A 16,646-nucleotide genomic window follows, 5' to 3' on the forward strand; every position below is an offset into this window, starting at 1 on the left:
GTCTGACCTCTTGGCAGTTGCCACTTGACCTGATGACAGATATTTCAGTGGCTGACATGGCAGTTTTCCACATGTTAAATCCTTTGCCTGTCCTTTGTCACACAGGTGTCAGTGGTGAATGTTTTCCTTACGAAAGAGAGCAGCTAAAAGTTTGGATTGTTCAGGGAGGGTCGTGTCTTTCCATGTTTAATAATATGTTGCTAGAAAAAGAAGATATTAGTGCTTCTTCCACGTCATTGTGAACCAATGTTTAACTTTGCTTCTTTGCTCCCAAAAACCAAAATTATAGCATGTCCTTAAATGCTGTTATTTTCTGTGTCCTGGAGTGTATTTACTTAAAAAAATTTCTTGGTAAAATGCTTAACGTGCCTCTCAAATTTAAAGCTCACCCTTTCTGCTTCTCATGTTTAGGCGTTTAATCTTATACACAGCCTTGCCCTTGTGGAACAGTGTTTGTAGAAGATCTGCTCTACAGAGCAGCAAGGGGTGGTGTGCAGGAGGAGTTATGAAAGTGGATTTCGTGTACTCGTTTGTGTTTAAATAATTGAATTTCACCATTTGTAAATGTCCTGGTCTGAAAAAACTAGCGTAGTATTTCCTTCAACTCACAGGTTTTGGGAAGATGAGGTAGTTAAATTCAGTGTTCCTGAGATTCTCAGATGAATGTCACACTTGAGTTTCCTATTGCTATTAAACCATTGTTTTCTTGTTCTTTAATGAGGGCTGAACTGTGTTTATTTACAGGGATTAGATGGTGAATCTTTCTTTCCTAAGGAATCATTAACGACCAGCAACTATGCTAGGAATCTCAACAACTTGTGGTGTCAAGCAGCAGACTGACAATTGTTTATTTAGGAAGATTTCTCACTGGTTGTGGTGTGTTCTTCTATCATATGGTGGTCTGTACACACTCCGAAAATGAGTTATTTCTAGGGCAGTTGCCTAAGGCCATTGTTTTTTAGTCATTCTTTTACAGTTCTAAGCATTTGCTCACAAAGTTTTTCAGTTCTGCTAAAAATAAGAATTACTTTTGAGTAATTTTATTATCTATTCATGTTGGTATACTTTGACAGCTATACAAATGGATATAGAGAGGTCATTTCCTCATCTACAGCAAATTATTGCCTGCTTTTGCATCATAGAGTTGTGTCCACAGATTAGCTTGACAAGCTCACAGAAATGGTGACTGAGCTGACCTGGACTCCTGTGTTTCTTTTCTCCTTGTTAGGCTTGCTTGAGAGGATACTTTTTGTTGGCAAAGCAAATAGAGGCTGAGGGACTCTCCTAATTTTTGATTTACAAATTGTGATTCTACTTCATCCTCTGTTCTGCTTTGCCAGAGAGATTCTACTCTGATTTATCCTAGAAGAGCAAAAATTGACAAAAATTACTTAGTGTAACGTATTTAATTCTGAAAGACCTTTCAAAGTGTTAATTGAATATAAATCCTCTACAGCATTTTAGGGTTAGGATTTTAAGAAACCAGTGTGTAAATTGAGCTGTAAAATAATTGAACGCTTCTACGGACAGCTTCCTCAACTTAATGGTATTGAACTAGTTCTCTGATTTTGTTTTGGTGATTTTTTTTCTATGGGACCTGCAGTTACAAATCTGTAATTTGTTCAGGAAGTATTCTTTGTCAAATGTTTGTATCGTGTTATCCTTTAGCCATTTTAACACTTTTCACAGTTTCCCACAACTGATAGTAAATACACTTGGAAGGTTGTGGTGTTTTTTCTCTGTTTCCAGTTTTTTCCTCACTTTTTATTACTTTTTGAGGTTTCAGTCACTCACTTCCATGTTGTGTTGTGGTAAACAAAGGTGATGGTTCTCTGGAGGTTTTTTTAGTATTCTGACCAGATGTTAACACACACCTTCCAAAATGGTGGTTTTGTTGGTTTTTTGGGGTTTTTTGTTTGTTTGTTTGTTTTTCCCCCCCCAAACATATTTTTGTAATCATAGAGCCTTTCTGGTTCTGTAAACTCACAACTCCTTTAATATCAGTACTCTTCAGCCTTGACCTTCTGTACACATTGTGCATAAAGACTACTCAGCAGAGCTGGTTGTACTCCTGCCTCAGTAAGCAAGTCTTAATCGTGTTCAGCCTGAATGAGAGTACAAGGTTTTAAAGCAAAAATAGTTGAATATGAAAAAACTCTGCTGTCACTTACAAATGGTTTCCCTCAACAACCCCCTCCCCCCAAAAAAACCTGAAAACACACACACACACAGAGAATAATATCCAATAACACCACTAATAAAGCTCTTAAAACAAGCCTGCCATGCTGAAGTTACAAATAGCATTAGAAATTCTTACATAAATGGCAGACTCTCAAATCTGAAAATTGTCCAGCTATATATGCATTAAATACCTGCTTGTCAGAAATAATTTTTGAGTACCAGTGAGGGAAGGTTCAAACTTTTACTTCATACTGATGTTACTGCTGTAGACAAATAGGTCAAATTGTACTGAAATGCCACTGTGCATATACACAGCTTTCTTCAACTGATAAGTGAGAATGCCAAGGGAATATGTGAATTTTGTATGTATTTTTGTACTTTGCTCAGCAGTGTGACATATCTTGGAAAACAGAGCACTGTGGAAAGGGTGGATGATGAACCATTCCACTTGACTAGAAAATTTGCAGAGGACAGAAAGAAAAAAGAGTAAATGAACATTGATGAACAGCTGCTTGCTACCAAAATTATTGCTTCCTTCTGCATGTGAGGAACCCTCAAAGAGGGCTGTCCCCATGAATTCTAGTGAGCTCTAAAAGACACTGTTACAGAAGTTAAATCTGTTTAGTGATTTACACATGTAACTGAACAGATATTTGTTCATTGCTTCAGCTGAAGGAAGACCTGGTGTCAGCACTACCCTTTTGGCAGGGCTTATTTCACTTCACTGATTTTTAGCACATAAATGTCACCTCAGTTAAATCCCTGAAGTCAGATGCATCCATGTCCTTTGTGAAATTGTGCAGAAGATCAAAACAATTATAGCTCTCTGTTTCACTGAATTGTGTACATTTTACTTTAAGGAATAAGCACTCTGAAAATTCTGGAAGTGCATGAGGTAATAATAGCTTTCAGATTCCTAAGATAACTTCTAGAAAATGTGTAAATTCTAATTATGAAAACACTGAATATAATCTTCTTTTCCTCTTTCTGTACTAGATGCTTCAGACACTATGTTTCCAGAGTTGTGTATAGCCTGTGGGTGTCCTTCTACCTCTGGCTGCATATGTTAAAGATTTTCCTATGAGTTACTTAGTGGTAGAATATTCTAAACCCTCTCTTATTTGTGTTTATGCACAGTCATATTTTGTGAAATAGGCATGGAAATGGGTTCCACTGTTGTGTCAGTTGACTCCATAATAATTCATATGTGCAACGCTTCAGGTTTGAATAACTTTAGATGAACTAGGAGCTGCCTTTGATTGCTCTAGTGTGCTCCTTCTGTGTATGGTATTAGAAGCTTCACCTTGGTGTGTATGAAATCCAAAAGTTGGTAAGGTTGTCTGTAGGTGACTTCATACCTAACCATTATACCTTTATGTAGAGGTTCATACTCTTTTCTATTTCATTTTATAAAGTCCTATCTGATGTACCTGAATGTTTTGGTTATCAATATGAATATTCAATCCTGCTTAGTTCTTAACTAGTCTCAAAGATGTCCTGTCTCAGTATTCTACAATGTAATTGTGAGGTTTAAAGTTTTAGAAAACCTATTTTCTAATACTTTTCAACAAAACAAAACCTATTTTCATGCAGGAAGAGTTTGGATACTCTGGGCTACAAGTATTAGTTACAAGTTCATTGCAGCACAAAGAATTCAAAAGCTGTCATGAACTGTGTACAACTCTGGTGCTCCATTGTGATGATGTTGCTGATCTTGCAACAGAATGATACTAAGTATCTTTAAAATCATGTTAACCTTGATTATTTGCAGATAGATGCAAAAATACACTGAGGATGGAGTTAAAAGTGAGATGTTTTCTGTGTTCAAGTAATATCTCCCAAATGACTGAACTAATATTTGACTGAGAACTGTGCCTCAAACTTAAATACTTTGTCATTTGGGAGATGTTATTTTAATAGGTTAAAGCACCACAGTTTTAAGCACATCCTGAATTTAAACTTGGCGTGGTGACAGTGCTTGAGAACTCATGCAGGCTTGGAGTACTGTCTGTTAACTGGAACTTTTAAAATGTTAGTGACAAGGGTGTAGAAGAGAAGTGGCTGAAGGGCCTGATGCTGTATGTTAACCACTGCATGCCCAAATAAGAAAGTGTTAGCTGCAGCTGTGTTTTTTTCTCAGAAGTAAGACATCTTCTACCTTGTAGCACCTTTTGTCCCCTCTCACGTTAGTGTTTATTGAAAAATGAAGCTGGGTTCAATGCATGGTTGCCAGTTCCAGGTACCAGTACAGCACCTATTTTGTAGATGTGCTAAGCATACTGACATGACTGAGTGTTCATGTTTTCAGTAAGAATTTGCTTGTTCAAACATGTTTAGTAGCTGTATTTCCAAGAAACAAAGGGAAAGAGTGATGTATTGAAGGTCACTTACCTAGAAAATGTCCAGAACAATTGTTTTCTTCACAGATCCTGTTATGGGAGCTGGTAAGGCTGTTCTGGTCCCTCCCTTACTTACTCTTTCATCCTACCAGATTATGAAGGGAAAACCTAAAGGACTCCTGCAGCTGGTTTAGCATTGCTGTCTCACAGGGCTCATCTTGATCCCTGCAGGATCCAGCCTGTAAAATACAACCCCAGCATGTTGTGTCTCAGACATCCTGCTGACACTACTTCACTTATCTAATCGTACTAATATTGACAAATGACTGCTTCTCCTTTATTCTGTGGTAACCCTTGTTCTTTAGATACATACGTTTGGGTGCAGGTATGTCAACAGAATCTGAGCTTGTAGCTTTCAGTCATGTATTGATCATCCCCTGGGATCCTCTGGTGCATTTAAAGGTCATCACCAGGTAAGAGGTCACTATTAGGCGTGTTCCTACAAAACATGTATTGTTTCCTCAATGTTTTTGAGTCTTTAAGATTGGGTTTAAACTAATTTTAGAACAATAGACAATCTAAATTTAAAAGTGTGTTTGCAAGACTTGGGGAGAATAACTGAAATGCTTGACTTTGAATTTGTAAATGTAAAAATTCTTTTCTTTAATGGTAAATGGTACAGTTCAGAATAAGGCTGCCCTGAAAAAGAACTCCAAATTGCCAAACTTTCATTTTCTTACAAAATGAAGTTCAACTGATAAGAATGTATAGTGTCTTTTTGCTTTAAAAAAATTAAAAAGTCTTTTTTTTTTTTCCTTTTCCTCCCCAAATTGCAGAAGACGTATTTTTTCCAGAAGATGACTCTTTGGTGAAAATTATTTGATTAATGTGAGGCAATGTGAGCAGTATTCATCTTCCTGGTGAATACTGCTCTTGTTTTAAGGCAGTTTATTACTTCCTATCTCTCTGCACACATATCTGGGGTACTCTGAGTCATAGGCTGCTATAGGCTGGCTCAGCTCTCCAGGCACTATCTCACTTCATACTACTCGAAGCTGTAGCCCAACAGTTAGTGGATTTCTAAGTTAGAAACCGGTTTACCAACTGAAAATTAGAGATGGCCCTAGGCTGAAACTTCAGATTCAAAACAACTTTAGGCTTTGACAGTAGCAATAGGATCTAAATAATCTTGACCCTACACTAACAAGGTGGGTACAGATAATATTTCTAAAATGTCAGTGGAATTTTACTAAGCCTAATTTTCTAATGAGCAGCTATGAACTGAAGCTAATTCACCTGTATATCTCCATTAAAGAAAATTCTTATTCTTGTGGTTGAAGATCTTAATTGAAAATGTAAACAGTGAAGGTTTTAATATAGTTATTTTATTACAGAGATTTTGTTTTTAAAGATATTTATTTAAACAGTAATTAGCCCTAAGGAGAAAATGGATCACATTTCTTTTCAGAAACAGTGTATTTTACAGTTTCACAGAGAGACCTAATGATCTGACTGGTGTAGGTTATAGAATGAGTAATACCTCTTGCTGGTTGAAATCTTGCATAATGCTAAACTTTTGCAGGAGCTAAGTTTCTCAGGATAATAAACAGTACACAAATGGAACTGATAGTGCAGCCTAAGAAGAGAAGCAAGTTGTGATTGATTTACCATAGCAATGCCATTATATGTCTTGTACTTCAAGGTCCATATCATGCCCCTAGCTTTTTTAGTTCACTATTAAACAATTAAAATTGCAGAGTCCAAATATTTCATAAAACTTGAGATCCCACTTTTTCTTTTGAAAATTTTACAGTTCCAGTAGGTATTTTGTGCCTTGCAGTAAGGATTCTTTCCAATTCTCTAACTTCAGAAACTTTTCTACTATGATAAATAAGGACATATTTCCAGTGTTACTCTGTATACCCAAGCTTTCAAAAATTAGTCAATTATCTGCAGATTGATGAGATTTTTATATTAAGAATTTTAAGCCAAACAATATGTTTTTTATTTGGCTGCTGTAGTTTCCAGTCTTCACAGTACACTTTGACTGTCTTTCTAGAGTTCTAATACCAGAATTCCTTTTCAGTATTTACAAGGGTACAGACTTGAGGAGAACTGAAAGATTCCTGAGCTGGCAATACTGAAAATGGAGTATCTATCTTAGCATGCTGTAAGCTGTAATTTATTTGACTGAGTCTCTGGGAGTTAAGGTATAGTGGCTGTGAGTGTTTAAGTCTACCTTGCCAAGCTAAAAATGAAAAAATGGAACTGCTGAGAATTTGGTCACCACAGTGAAGAGAATTACTTTGAGAAAATATGTGCAAAAAGGTTTAAGTCATGTCTACCTAGGTACTTCCCCTAAAATATCCATTGCTATATGCCATTTCATTTAAGGGTATTTAATTACAAGATATAATTTTTAAATCCTATTTAGATAGTTAATCCAACTAAGAGCCGAGAGAAAAAAAGGTCCAAATGTTACTATATGGGATGGTCTGTGTGTGTCTCTTTTACCTGCCAAATGACAGAATTATATGATTGCTATTTTCAAATAGATTTATTTCAGTAGTTTGAATGACAATAGACAGAGAAGATTCTTCTTTACTTTGAGATAGGTAAATAACACATATGATTACAAATCGTGCTAGCTTTAATGTAATTAGCTACACCTTCACTGAATTTCTTAAGAAAAACCCAACTCAGAGAGGATTTGGCCCTGTATAAGATTGGAGAAACTGATTTTATGTCGTCTTGCCCACTGACAGTCACCATCTGGTGTGCTGGCACTTTGTGGTGGTTTAAATGTAACAGCAACATCGCACAGGTGTAAGAAAAGCAAATAGTGAATTCACAAAACAATAGTGAATCAGGACCGTGAAGTACTGTTGGGAAGTACTTGCTATATAGTGTACAGATTGTTCTTTCAGTTTGAGAAAGATCATTTGGCTGTGTTATTATTTGCCTAAGATTTATCAGACTTGACATGAACAAAGATTGGACTTCCTGATTAGGTCTGAACATCACAAGAATATACACAAAATCTGGAATTGTTCTTCAAGTGCTATGCATACTGTTTGAAAAGTACATGACGTCTGGTCTTATTGTTAGTTTGCCCTTCTAGTTCTTGCAGGTTTTTTCAGAGACACTGAGTTTAGAAACTTTTTATTTCTTTTAAAGTAGAGCAGTATGAATACGTCACTCCTTGAGGAAAAATTTTGGCTGTGTCTCAGAAATAAAGCAGGATTTTTGTTCTGCCAAGGATTGGCAACAGAGAAGAAATCTTAATGGCATTATCCAGGACTTACTTGAACTTTTCAGCATTATGCAAATATGGGCCTAAGAATGAATGCAAATATGAGTTTAATTACACTAATTTAAATAATCCTTTATATTTCTGCTACAGATAAAAAGGAAGTCTTAAAATAATCAATTTTGAGATTAACCCTTTGGCCCTGCACAACAGAGCACTCAAATCTTTTTAATGTAACCAGTAACCTGTTTTGATTTACCTGTTATAACCAACTTGCAGTTGTTACCAGTTTATCTACTGGCCTTAAGGTACTTTTCAAATCTAGACTTTTTAAAATTTCAGAATGTCTTCAGTAAGCGACTGGTGCTAGAGCTGTGTTTAGAAATACACACGCCAAAGAAGAAAGTATAGGAGGAGCCAGTTTTGCCGTTGATATTGCTGCTGCCTAAAGAAGAATGTTGCAATTCCCTTAGCAGCAAGTTAATTTCTCTGGAAGAGGGTCAAAATGCACATGCAAATAAAGCGGTGGGTAGGGTGGAGCATCTTCAGCCACAGCTGGTGGTATAGCCAGTACAGATGGGGACATCTGGAACAACGTGCAGCTAAATTGTGCCCAGGCTGTTTCACCTGCCACCAACCAAGTAAGAGGGAAGGGTGAAAATATATTAGTTATCCAGGCTCTAATTCAGAAAAAGTGATAGGTTTTTAGCATTAGAATTTATACGATTGTAGATTCCACGCATCCCCTCCCCCCCCAGTAGTGGGTTATGTTGCTGGTGGGTTTTTTTCCCTGCAAGATACTTTGTGCATTGTGACATGAAAGTTTTTTATGAAGAATTTAACTGAATGAGTTTTGCTGCTTGTGAATTATCTTTTTAACCATGCCTCCTTCGTAGTGCTGTTACCCAGACTACTTGGCACACACAGTACAAAATTCTGGTTTCAGGAAATCTGGAATCTGGGACGGTGCTGCAGCTCATGCAATTCAGCACAGTTGCACTGTTAAAACCCCCCAAAACAAACAACTCTTTAAAAGCACACTGTTTCTGCCCACTACATGGATATACAAGAATTTTTGTAAAAGGCAGTTACAGAATAACTGAACAGTACGGATCTCTACTGAGCTGGAGCTGCTGTCCTGCAGTTGTGAGGATTTTTATCCAAACCACTTGAGTGATAGTCCCCAGCAATACACCTGTGACCAGTGCCAGGTTTCTCTGTTTGTTAAAAGCATACATGAAATGCCATGCTTTTTTTGTGCATTAATCCTTCCTAAGAAGGTAGACGAGATGCAAATCCATGTCTCAACCTGTGGAAGGGAGGGGGACTGAGAGAAGCAGGTTGCCTAACTAGCTGCCAACTGAACAACTCATTCCAAGGTCCAGAGCCTCAGCTGTGGAGATAGTGTTGGTGAGGTGTGTACGGCAGGGCCATACTTGAGCGTCTGGCTGGACCTGGACCTTGACCTCGACTATCCCTTGTGGGGTTCGTGGGTCAGGGCAGGTGGGTGTGGAGAAGGGTGTTGCATGGCAGACTGGGGCAGGCAGGCAAGCTGGATATATGTCTGGGAGCACACTGAGGGCAATGACCATGATGGCTGTTTGACCCTTGGCCCCTGCACCGGGGGTGGTGGCAACCAGGAGTTTCGCAGCCTCCCCCTTTGCCCGCGCGTGGGGTCATCTCGATCAGCCCCACGGCACCTTCTGCCGGGGCTACGCAGACGCTCGGTAAGCAGCCCGACACCGTGGCGGGGACTGAGCAGCAGGACGGCCCCCTCCGGGGGCTCCCGCCGCGGGGGAGCGGCGCCTGCCCCGTCCGGAGCCGCGGGGGCTCCGCCGCGGTGCCGCCCGCCCCGTGTCCCCACCGCGGCCCCCGGGGAGGGGCCGGGCGGGCGCCGCTCCCGCCCCGCAGAGCCCCAGAGGCGGGGGAGGCGCGGCGGGGCTGCGCCATCCGCGACACTCGCCGCGTCCCGCCGGGATGGAGATGCTGCTCCCACGCGCGGCGGCCCCGACGAGCTTCGCCGACGACGTGCTGAGAGTATTCGGGGCCAACCACAGCCTGTCGGCCGCGCAGCTCTCGGCGCTGCTGCACCAGCTGGGCGCCGCGCCCCTGAGCTCCGCGCTGCCGCTCCACCACCTGCACCACAACCAGGTACCGCGGGGGCTGCGCCGGGCGCCGCGTTCGCTCCGCGGCGGCGGCGGCGAGGGCCCGGCTGGGAACGCACGTCCAGGAACGAGGGCGCCGAGCCGGCTCGGCAGCTCCGTAGTTTCTTAAATCTCGCTTGCCGTCGTGTTTCCTCGTGCTGAAGCCGGGAAAGAGGGAGGGAGGGAGGAAATGTCTTATAAGGCGCTGGGTCCGGGATTCGGGCAGAGGTACCGGTCCGCTGGAGAGAGCAGCTTGCGGCAGGGGAGAAGCTGCCGTCCATCAGTGAACTGCTGCTTCCCGGCATAAGTTCTCCCTCCTCGTTGTTCAGCTCTTAAAGTAGCACTTTTACTGGTTAAATAGCATCTGGACAACAGCAAAAAGTATATGAGAATCAGCTAGTTTTTCCCTCCGACAGTTGAAGAAGCAAATCTTCAGGACTTGTTCAAAATACAATTGTCATGAGACAGCACAAACTCAGTTATACAGACAGGTCTAGTTGTGTAAAGAAACTTTTAAAGAAATTTTCACATCTTGCATCTAAGTTGAGTACAAAGTGTGCACACATCAATTTACCTACCAAAAGTTTTTTTAAACTGATGTTTAATTTACTATCATTGGAATATTACTTTTCATGAAAATATTTTTCTCTGTTTAGTGTCTCCATTCAAAACTCAGATCTCATGGCTACTTTTAAAGTGTGTTTAATTCCACATATCTTAGTGTCCTAGAAGAAGTTTGTTTCCCTGAAGGAGAATTTTGAGACTAGTGGAGATTTCCATGTGCTCAGAAATCAGGGACAAAAAGTCACAAAAATGAAAGGAAAGTAGGAATGACTGTTTGGTCTGGTTTGATTCCACTTCATAATAAAGAGGAATGACTCTAGGACCTTGAGAACTGTTTTTTAACATTTGGAGTAGTAGCTCCTTTTCTTGTTCTGTGAAGGAGATGAATCTTGGATAACCTCCCTTTGTCTTAGAAAGGTTTCAGCGGGAATTAACGCCACTGAAATCAATGTAGTATTGAGTATAAGCATAGCAATATTTGCAGGACTCACTGCTTTCAAATCTCACAAATTGAACACTGTTCCAGCACAGTGTGTTAAAAACATAAACATTCCCAGCCACACATGCTAAATACAAGTTTTCAGTGTTCAATATGGCTATGAAAAGGAGCTTTCTTTCAAAGGGCATAGAAATGGGCAGATTCTTCAGTCCTTCAGGTTTTCCCTCTGCAAAAGCACGTAGCTCTTGTACGCAGGCTTTGGCACAAGGTATAGAGGAAAAAAAAGTAATGCTCTTTCTTATTACTGAAGAGGCATATTCCTAATAAGTAATACAAAGTTTAACAGAAACCAATTTTTTTTACAGGCCTGTTCTATTCGTGTCCATGTTGAATAATATGTAGGTACCATACTGAAATGTGTATACTTTTTTTGCTGAGTTACTTGTATTCTTTCTTAAAATTGACTTTACAGCTGCTCCATCAGCTTGTACCACTAAAGCAAGTGCTTTTTTTCCTCCTGACCTTTGATCCCTCATGGATGTTAGGTATGTCCATGACTTTGGGCAGGTGGTGCATGCAAATGCATACTCATACCAAGTAAATCCTATGTGATTATTTTTAAACACTGTGAGTCTTTGTGCTTACAAGTTGATGATTTTGAGTGTCTACTGGTTATGACAGAAGCCATGAAGTGACCTAATCTAAAGTTGGAAGGTATCAAAGACCTAAGCTCTACTGATTCTCTACAGAGGAAAGTGAATACCTCTGGAGAATGATTCAGGCCTTTCTCAAGTAGGCTGAATCCATTCAGGCTGCATAAATATCTGCTGTAGGAAGACACAAGGTTTATCTTAGACTTTAAGTTCACAACTTCCATGTCTAGAGCTAATGGGATGACTTCTAGGCCTTTCTTTGAATCAAGATAACACACCCCTGCTCTTGAGAGTCCCTCAGCCAAACCTGAAGGAATTTTTAGTGCAGAGCTGATCCCTAAGGGACAGGTGATAACAGCAGCTGGCAAGAAGGAACAGCCTCTGTAAGTTTTATCCCAGCATTAGTTTTAAGTTTTAATGTTTCATTCATAATAATTTTAGTAAGCATATTAATCTCATGACAAGATCTACAAGAAGCTGATCCATTTTCTTTTTCAGATTTTTCATTTTTCAGATTGAAAGTCTGGATGTGTAAGCCAGAAGAAGATGGATACTTGTTTTCTGTTTTTATTTGATACTAGGTTGACTTGAAAAGATAAGGAGAAAAGAAAAATGATTTAATTTGTTGATGATGGTGTTTGAGCATATACTGATGTTGCCATTTATGGTAACTTGTGAAGATATTGATTTTTTTTTTTAGTGTAGGAGGAAAAAAGGCACACTTTTTGAATACTCTTGGAATTTTGCATTTAACTCTCTCAAATTTCTTATGCTTTTGGTCTCTTCTTTCATCATGAATTTTCGTAATTCTTTTTATTGTGTGTTTATATTTTCTTTGCTCTTCAATTTTTCTGTTATCACCTTTTCTTAATAGGTAAGCTCAGGCTTCTTGTCAGAGAAATAAGTAGCAACTGAGCAAACTCAAATACTGGTCACATTTTCCTGTGGAATTCCCACACATTTGAGACCTACTTACAGGTGTAAAATTAGCAATTGCAGTCTCATAGATGATGGCTTGGTTATGCGCTCTGTATTTTACATTATTAGCAAGATGTAAAAGCATGAAAGCATACTTAATGTTCTGTCATTGGATTCACTGTAGTATGGTAGGCATATATGTATGGCAAAGGATTAAATGACGTGCTCAAAATTTTTGGTCAAAAATGCATGGAAGGCAAATGGTCATTGAAAAGAAAGCTTGTTAACATCACCTTTATTTTGTGCTTTGATGTACTCAGTAGGTGTTAAAATCATGCTCCTGTTTCCTTCTTTGACTTTCCTAAATCTATATTTATGCCAATCCAGATGTTATAGCTGAATACTGTGTTTTAATGTGATGCATCTTAATTTTTAAACAAAACATTTGGACAAAATGAAATTAAATTTTTTATTAATATTATATTCATGATCAGTTATAATTAATTTTCATCTCAGGATGAGTCAAAATCTAGTAACTTTAGTATTTCAGATAAACTAGAACCAGGCTAGTATCTGCTTTGATTTTTTTTTTTTTTATAGTGTTCCACTAGTTAAAACTCATGTTTTTTGAAAGAATGGAGAGTGTGACTTAGGCTCGTGATCCAACACCATGATCTGATGTTGCCTGATCAGTGAGGCTAAATAGGCTTAGTTGGTCTACCCTCTAAGTGTCTTATTTCTACAATATGTTCAGCAAATGTCAGCACTCAAGGACAGTTTTCAGGTCCCAGCATGACCAGCTGCCTTGAACATGGGGGGTGTGTGAAATCCCTAAAGTACACAAGTGTACTCAAGCAGCTTCATCTGGTTTGACTCCTTCTCATGGAGTGTTGCTTACTGAAGGAATGATCATCTCCTAGCATCCAGTTCTTAGCTGTGTGACAAAAAGCTGTCATCTCATCAGCATTAGATGATTTAATTTATTACTAGTAAGTTAAGGAAGACATAGTTGTATGTCTCTATTTTACCTTATCCAGGGTCAGACTAAGTTAAAAAAAAAAATCAAAAAACAGCTGGTCAGATAGGCATTCACTGCATTCTTTCTTTGCTATTGCTACTGTGGAACCCATTGCTCAGCCTAGGGCTGGGCTGGTATTTAATCTAGCAACATCTAGAAACTGCAGTCCAGGATGCTGTTGGGTGTTTAAGTACTTCATATGTGGAATGCTACAGATAAAACAGGCAGAGCAACGATAAGAACACAGCAGAACACAGGGACTGATGCATTTACAAGATAGTTGTTACTGTCATATTTTTTAATTTTTCCAGTTAGAGGAATCCCATATTGGTCAATCATTTTTGGGAGAGCCTTAGCAGGATAAAAGTAAGCATGTTTTTGAATATTTTGTAATTGTGTAAATCCTACTGATTTAAGTCCTTCCCAATTTTGATGAAAGTGTTTTTAAAAACATTTTCTTGAAAGTTCAGCACAATCTTGTTATATCTTTTTTTTGCAATTGTTTACTAAACACTGAGTGACAGTAATATTACAGCCAGTCCCCTCACCTAATCGCTGTAATAAGTCCTACTGAATATCAGGGGATAGACATAACAGTAGACTTGGTGAGTCGGGACATCGTTTTCAGTCCCCTGTTTTATGAGGCTAAATTTTCTTTCTGCTGAGATCATCTGTCAGTCTTACAAAATAAATACTGCATGTTTTTACAGCAGTGTGACTGTGTTAATGTATTTATTTATCCTCCAAAGATAAATGCAGAGTTCTGCAGTGTGCAAACATGCATTGCTCCAGTTCAAGAATTCTAATAGATTCAGTCTTTTAATTAATCCTTTAATTGTGCTAGGGAACTCATGCAAGCTTGCTTTTTAGCTCTTGGATGTATGTAGGAGTTTAGCGAGAGTATGAGATGACTTATAACAATGAATCATTTATAAGAATCATTATCCTCTAGGTTTGTCCCTGATCAAAATAATAATAGTAATTAAATAAAATGCTGTTTCTCAATTTCACATGAAAGAGCTCTTGTCCAATGGTATTTCTCACTTACGTGTTTGTATGTAGGCAAAGTTACAAGTCTCAAGTTTACTAATTCATGCTGTGTCTGATTTATTTTCTCTCCATATGTTTTCTTATCTACAACATTGTTTGGATTTTTGTGAACTAATGTTAATACTAATGTATTGGTGTTTTAAAATACTAATAATTCATTCTGTATTTCTAGAAATGAGATAGTTAAAGGTAATTTCTCTTTGAGATGGTTATGTTATAAATTCTTAGCTCTTAGTGGCTTGTTTTTTAAGGGCTTTTCATCGTAGGTTCCAGGAATGGCTCTATGAGCCAGTAATAAGCACCATACAGGAACTATTCCTGTAGACCACAAGTATTCTCCTTTTGTTTCACTGTGGGCATATTAGCCATGTATTTTGAGTTATTCCATAATGCAGTGTTAACAGGAAAATGATATGGCACATAACCAGTTTAGAAAGCTCCAGAGTTTTTTGTATTGGTCTGTAAAAGACTGTATGTTCAGTGATGATTTCTTTATGCATTACTCCACTGAGATTAAATGGAACAACATGTTTTAAAGCAAAAAAGCCTTCTGTTATTGAGCTGTATTTATTTTATATGTGTTACTTCTTTGACATTAGCATTGATGTTGAAAGATGAAATTATATGTACTTCGCTTCTCTGTATTTGAGTCTTCAGGGTCTCATGGCCTTAACAAAGTTTATACTTATATTTAAGGTCAAGCATGTATTTGAGTGCTTTGCTAGGCTGGGTCATTAAAGAGGAAGGATAGAAGTATCCTGGATGTAATTTAGCTGAAGTCGCTTGAATTGGCCTGCATGTTCTTTTCCTCCAAGCTTAATCAAAAAGAGTCACTTTCAAGCGATGTGCATATGCTTTCAGTTTTTGGGCAGTATTACAAAATTATTTCTTAACAGAAATGGAAGTTGAAATAAATGACTTGCAGTTGCTTAAGCTTGTCTCTAGAAGGAAATCGCTTCATAAATAATAATACTGAATTATTGGAGAAGTGCTATGGAATCTGAAGGATAGCAAAACTGAAAAGAGCAGGGAGGGAACATTTGTTTTTATTTTGCTAAGACTTCAAGTGCTCTGCTTTTGCAACTGAGATTTGCTACAGGGAGAGTTATGCTGTAATTGATGTCTCCTATAGAAGGAAAATATTTGACTTTTTTTGGTCCCAAGACTAAACCTTGGTGTGTGTTTGTTGTGCAGCAATAAGCCAAATCACTTTTGTTGACATTCAAAAAGAGAACACTTTTTCCTTATTATTGTAGGAAATAAAGAACGTGAATTAACAGAAAGTGTTAGGTGAAAGACTTCCACAGTTTGGAACATTTCGTATAAAACCACTCAATTTTTCTGTAGATGGATGTTTTACAATATTTCTTGGTCTGTATTTTATCTTTTTGGTTGAAAGTGCCAAGCACAGGAACCAGCCCTGCCCTGGCCTGGTTTAGCACTGCCAAGTACGTTTATTGTTGACCCATCAGACACTGTTATATCCCAAGCTGAAGGCAAAGTGAAGATCCAAAGTAGGAGTGTATCTCATTGGAGTGCAGGAAAGCTCTACAAAACAATGTTTGCTCTTAACAGCTATTGCTGTAAAATGAATGAAAAATGTTGAGTGCTGCTAAGCTCTAGACCATTTTTAAGCACTTAATTGGGGGAAATAAATAAGAAGTGTTGTTGTAACACAGAAGTGGTCACTTGCATGAATAAACTGTCACTGAATTACCAGTCATTTTCTGACCTACTCTGTCACTGAGGTTTTGAATGTATTTATTCTGCTCTTAAATGTAATTATTTTGTAATTACATACTATTTTATTTACTTTGAAGCTATTTTTCCAAATATATTTTAGGGTTTAACTGTCCTGGTTCATAGGGCATAAGATTTGCAAATGTCTCTTTAAAATATGTTGTATTGATTTCTGGTTTATCTCACTTAAAATACTTTGAATCATTTCTGCGTCACATTAAGCAATCACAGTGCTTTCATGCACAGCATACAAACACTGCATAGACTTCCTTGAAAATGCACTACAGTATTTTCATGTACTTCTTGGATTTCTCAGTGTATGAATTTTTGGGTTTGCATTAATGTATTAA

General features: G+C 38.4%; 1 protein-coding gene across 2 annotated transcripts in view; it reads left to right on the plus strand.

Annotated features, from left to right (window-relative positions):
• The first annotated feature begins 9,287 nt into the window (after positions 1-9,287).
• Positions 9,288-16,646, plus strand: part of SLC39A8 (solute carrier family 39 member 8) — a 30,569-nt gene continuing 23,210 nt past the window's right edge. The window contains exon 1 of one of the 2 annotated variants that reach the window (XM_051790504.1): positions 9,288-9,497. In XM_051790504.1, the coding sequence (XP_051646464.1) occupies positions 9,297-9,497 (201 nt within the window). In that variant the 5' untranslated portion in view covers positions 9,288-9,296. Of the gene's footprint in view, positions 9,498-9,556; positions 9,922-16,646 lie in introns of those variants that run through there. The other variant, XM_051790505.1, reaches the window with a different exon arrangement.

This window comes from Manacus candei, unplaced genomic scaffold (assembly GCF_025592945.1).
Source record: "Manacus candei isolate 608988 ecotype Guabito, Panama unplaced genomic scaffold, ASM2559294v1 h1tg000028l, whole genome shotgun sequence".
Classification (NCBI taxonomy): domain Eukaryota; kingdom Metazoa; phylum Chordata; class Aves; order Passeriformes; family Pipridae; genus Manacus; species Manacus candei.